Below are 4960 nucleotides of genomic sequence, written 5' to 3' on the forward strand. Positions count from 1 at the left end.
TCGACTAAAGGGTCAGACCCGACAGTCAGCGGCCAGCGTGTCTACTTATCCGTGAACGTTACAATATTATACATTGACATAAATGTACACTGTTTGACTACATTATGTGATAAAATGTACATAAAACAAATCACCAAGGTACTAAGGTAAGTATTTAACAATGATTATGACTGCAAAATACAGTTGGCTACAGCCAGGTTAACAGCAGCTAGCATACTAACACGCGCTTTGCTAGCATAAACTATGAGGTGAGTAAACACATACAATAAATGTATTTATCAAAAATAATCAATTATATCAACACAGGAATATCTAATTGTCGATATAATCAGGTTGTGCCAAATCAAGGGCGAAATCAAAAGGATGGAATTGGAAGTACTCGATCACTCCAGCGCTGTGTCTCTGGCCAAAATAGCGGCTCCACCAAAGCCAGAGGTTTAAATACCTACATCAATTTCCACCACTAGGTGGCGCCAAATACACTCTAACTTATTTGGGCTGGGTTGTTTTGAATCTATTTTAAATACAGTTGCACAATCAGTTACTGTTTTCCATGTAAATAATAAGGTAAGACCATGTGTCCCGATCAGAAATGATGCCAAAAGTAAAATGAAAATGAAAATGGTCCTGTTTGGTTAAGTGTGTGATTGCCCTCTAGTGCTGTCACAGTGGTCGACTGCATTTGTTAACCATGTAGTCAGGCTTAAGTTAGGTTGACCAACTATTGGAAACAGGATTTTGTAAGCGGTTTATTGGTAGGTAGATTACACAATCCTACATTAAATATGACAAATGCGGTATGTCAAGATGCCAAACATGAGCCATCTCCAACTATTAGCTTCAGTTGTCTGTAGACCTATCTATAGAACACCTGCCCCCACCCGCTCCCTACTGATATTTAGCATGTGGGGAATTAAATGGTCTCCAGCATTGTAGGCCCAAGTCCATTCAAAAAACACTGTGATTGAAATGCTTTTATTTTGTCACAGTGAATGGTAAAACTCTCCTGCGACTCCATGCAAACAGTAGAGATGCAGTAAGTATACATTGAGCGAACATGGATGTTAGGATATTAGCAAATTTCTTATTTCAATTTAATAACATGGTAAAATTGCTCTGCATGACAGACATCTGAGAGTTACAGCACACACAAAAAAAAATCCCCAGTATATTGGATTTCGAGCCTGCGGTATTTGTTGAGTAGCATCCTGCTTATTGTACGCGTCTGCTTTAATCACACAATTTGATGCTTGATTTTGATGGTTTCATAGGTGTCAATTTGGTGTGGGTTCAGGCCCTACAAAAAACAGAGAAGATAATGTTTTGAGAGGAAATACTTTGAAATACATCTGACTTCCTGGGGGTATACCAGCCTGTTTTGTTTATATATGTCTCTGACAGAATAATTGAGATCAATGCAATCACTTGGCAAGATTTGTCTGTTTTGTTTGTGAAGCTAAATCACCATCCACACAGTGCCAAACAAATCTGGTCCATCATGGGCCATTTTGAATGTTGATTTTTAGTATTAAAATGAGAAATCTTACCGCATAGATGCCTTTCTCATAGATGTGCTTCAGTGGGGTGGAAAAAGAGGGAACGTAAACAAACAAACAAACAAACAAACACATAATTTAATCGGACAACATTAAACAATATTGACTGTTGAGTAATCCTCATGAGCAGTCCTTCCATTAGTGAAGTAAATGTATGAATTATGTATTATGTCTGTGTATAAATATGTATATGGGTGTGTATATCTAAGACTGTTTGAGGTTTAATCACACTTTATTTATTTCATCTTCTGTCCTTACGTGAGGTAATTAACACATAGAAGGATTTAAAGGAGTTGGAGTGTGCATTTTAGTTCTGGTCAAATCGCTTTTATTCAATGAATGAAAAGGGGGCACAAGAAATTGATCTGGTCAACACATCTTGAATTTATCATAATACAGGTGCACAGTGCAAGACTTATACATGACCTGTACACACTGCACATGAGGCATACTTTATAACATTACAACCATGCACACACACACACACACACACACACACACACACACACACACACACACACACACACACACACACAGAGGCATGCATGCACACACACACAATCACACACAACCACACACAATCACTCACACACACACACACGCATGCATGCACGCAAATACACACACACACACACACACACACACACATACACACACAGAGGCATGCACACACATGGACACAACCACACACAACCACACAGGTAGACATTATTTTGTGATTTAAATACACGTACACAAACACATCAACCCACTCAGCCAGGTATGCGGCTAACGACAGAGACACACAAACACAGTTTGGTTTACCTTGGTGCTTTCAGCATGACATATGTTGGTGGAATAAATCTGCTGGAAATAAGAAGTTTAACAATGTTTGCTTGTCACTTTTTAGGAGTTATTGTGATTTAAAACAATCCCCTTGGGTTAATATCACCTACAATTTCCTCCATATGTATTTACGTTGATGCAATACTATATGTGTGAATACTGTTATGTGGAGACCTGGTGAACAAGATTGTCTCATTTCTCATTCTCATTTTCTGATTCCTATATGCCAACTTAGATATTCTACAGCACAACGACGCTCTCGCAAATATCCAAATTGGTTTTTATTTCAGAATATCGTGTTTTTTGTCCTTCAGGTTCTTCCCTATGAGAATCCCTTAAGCTGGTTGGTAACAAAACTTAAGTCTGAACTTAAGTCAGAGCACATACACAAGTGATTCAACCTGAATCAGAATGATACTTGAATCATCCACGTATTGTCAAGTGCAGAGTGGCATTGTTAGGTTGTTTTAGTTTCCAGTACCTGGTGTCGAACTGCAGGAATATTCAAGAAAAAAAAATCTAAGGATACTTCACAAAATTAGATATCCAGTCAATTCAGATAGAAGGAATCAACAACTCCTCTAAAGCTTGAAAGTAGAGCTCATTTTGAAGTTATTTCTAAAAAAAAAAAGAAGTTACTTACAAAATCTTTAAATTTGTGAAGATGCAACAGTCTGTTTGTCTAAACAACTTCTGAAAGAGTATTTGAATTATTTCACCAATTCCCCCCCCTAAGAGTCGATATGACAACATCAGAGTTGAAGATGCTAAGATTTTAATTTGGAATGATGAAGAAGGACAGGATTAGGAATGAATATATTAGAGGGACAGCTCAGGTTGGACGGTTTGGAGACAAAGCAAGAGAGGTAAGATTGAGATGGTTTGGACATGTGTGGAGGAGAGATGCTGGGTATATTGGGAGACGGATGCTGAAGATGGAGCTGCCAGGCAAGAGGAAAAGAGGAAGACCAAAGTGGAGGTTTATGGGTGTGGTGAGGAAGGACATGCAGATGGCTGGCGTGACAGAAGAAGATGCAGAGGACAGGAACAGATGGAAATGGGTAATACGCTGTGGCAAACCCTAACAGGAACAGTCAGAAGTAGTAGTAGTAGTAGCAGTAGTAGTAGTAGTAGTAGTAGTAGTAGTAGTAGTCAATATGACAACATGATGAGGTAGGTGTGGGTTGTTGCCTACAGGGGCTGTTTGGCTTACCCTCAGTCTGCAGTACAAGATGGTGAGAACAACACCGTAAAAGAGGAGAATCCCATCAAGGATGTAACATATCTTGAAGTCATCCAAGGCCTCTGATGGACATGGCAGAGACAAGCTGTCATTGTACCATCATCGACGATGTCCATAGGTCAACAATCAATAACATCAGCTTTGCGGGGAGGTACTGACACAATCTGTTTCAATCATCTTGACATTCTTTTGCTCATATTGTTATGGTATACCATCATGAAATTAGGATTTCAAAGACTTAGCAGTTCCACTGTCAATATAAAGTACTACAGTACTATACAGCTAAATTACAGTGATTGTAATTACTAATTTACCAATTTTCACTGCAAGAGTCCACAAACCTGTGCTACATTATAGTACTAAACCATTTAGCAGTTTGCAAAATAATGTACTAGAGCAGTTCACACAATTCATAGCTATCAGTTTTAATCAACAACGTCGCTACTTGGTGGCTACTAAAAGAATTAATAATTCCCGACGTAACACTGTTAATTTTTTCTGAAACGGTCAGAAAATTATGGCATAATTAAAAACGTCGTCACCAGTGAGGCTGAGGTTCAGCAAAATGAAAATTGTGACCAGAGCTCCTCGCATCATCTTTGCAGGTGGGTCCACGTAGAGACTGAGCCGTCGGCCGTCCTGCTGTCGAGCTAAAGTTTCAGAAAACCTCTCGACTGAAAGCTGTGAGCAGTAGATGGCAGGAAGTCCTGGGTTCTTTGTCCGTTCGAAAGCCGTCAAAACCACACGCCTGTCATCGCTCCTTTCAGGGAAGTTCCTCTCTCTGTCTCTCTCTGTAAAGGAATTGAGACTAACAGATAAGGTTGAGAAAAAAGGTTCCTCTTTGTCCACTTTGCTCTGGTGAAGTTGCTCGGACACCTACCACAATTTCGTTTGATAGCATTTCAACTTGAAAGAAAGCGAGAAAATGTAGATATCACGGGAGGCTTAAATAAGCTTAGGCCGTGGTTGTGCTACACAGAGTCCTTCAAGACAGAGTCCTTCAAGGTCCACACAGGAGTTAAACAAGGCTGTGTCATTGCCCCAACCCTGTTCTCTGTCTTCATTGCCACCACCCTCCACTTCACGGGTCCCAATCTGCCCCACACTGCAAATAATGAAGTTCAAGACAGTAAAAATGCATTATTTCTAGGAAATTTAATCTAATTTTTTTGCCCCAAAAGAAAAATAATCTTGTCAAGCATTTTATGTGTAAGAAAGGCAACCTTGTTTTTAGATATTTTATCTTTCTTTGTCTCACTAAGATATTGCAGGTAATTTTGAGCTGGATTTATTTAGAAACAAGCTCTAACAATGCACCACATCAGAGGAACCAGAT

At 39.3% G+C, this 4960-nt stretch overlaps 1 protein-coding gene across 2 annotated transcripts; it reads right to left on the bottom strand.

Moving 5' to 3' along the window:
- Positions 1–736: 736 nt before the first annotated feature.
- On the bottom strand, positions 737–4404 carry fcer1gl (Fc receptor, IgE, high affinity I, gamma polypeptide like). Of its 2 annotated transcripts, none has more exons than XM_056292950.1 (5): positions 4167–4404; positions 3595–3686; positions 2361–2399; positions 1548–1574; positions 737–1297 (listed from the first exon to the last, which is right to left on the bottom strand). In XM_056292950.1, the coding sequence occupies exons 1-5, from the start codon at positions 4219–4221 to the stop codon at positions 1235–1237; spliced, it is 276 nt and encodes a 91-aa protein (XP_056148925.1). In that variant the 5' UTR covers positions 4222–4404; the 3' UTR covers positions 737–1234. The 2 variants fall into 2 exon arrangements, with proteins under 2 accessions (XP_056148925.1, XP_056148924.1); XM_056292949.1 differs by having other exon boundaries at positions 2361–2402.
- Positions 4405–4960: the final 556 nt, after the last annotated feature.

The sequence above is a fragment of the Lampris incognitus genome, chromosome 14 (genome assembly GCF_029633865.1).
Source record: "Lampris incognitus isolate fLamInc1 chromosome 14, fLamInc1.hap2, whole genome shotgun sequence".
Taxonomy (NCBI): Eukaryota; Metazoa; Chordata; class Actinopteri; order Lampriformes; family Lampridae; genus Lampris; species Lampris incognitus.

Excerpts from the sequence above, each read along its gene's own strand:
- fcer1gl (XM_056292949.1), bottom strand. The coding sequence starts at position 4,221 with ATGATGCGAGGAGCTCTGGTCACAATTTTCATTTTGCTGAACCTCAGC. Across the intron at positions 3,687-4,166 it reads GCTGAACCTCAGCCTCACTG|AGGCCTTGGATGACTTCAAG; the intron begins GTGACGACGTTT and ends CATGTCCATCAG. Across the intron at positions 2,403-3,594 it reads TCTTGTACTGCAGACTGAGG|CAGATTTATTCCACCAACAT; the intron begins GTAAGCCAAACA and ends TCTTATTTCCAG.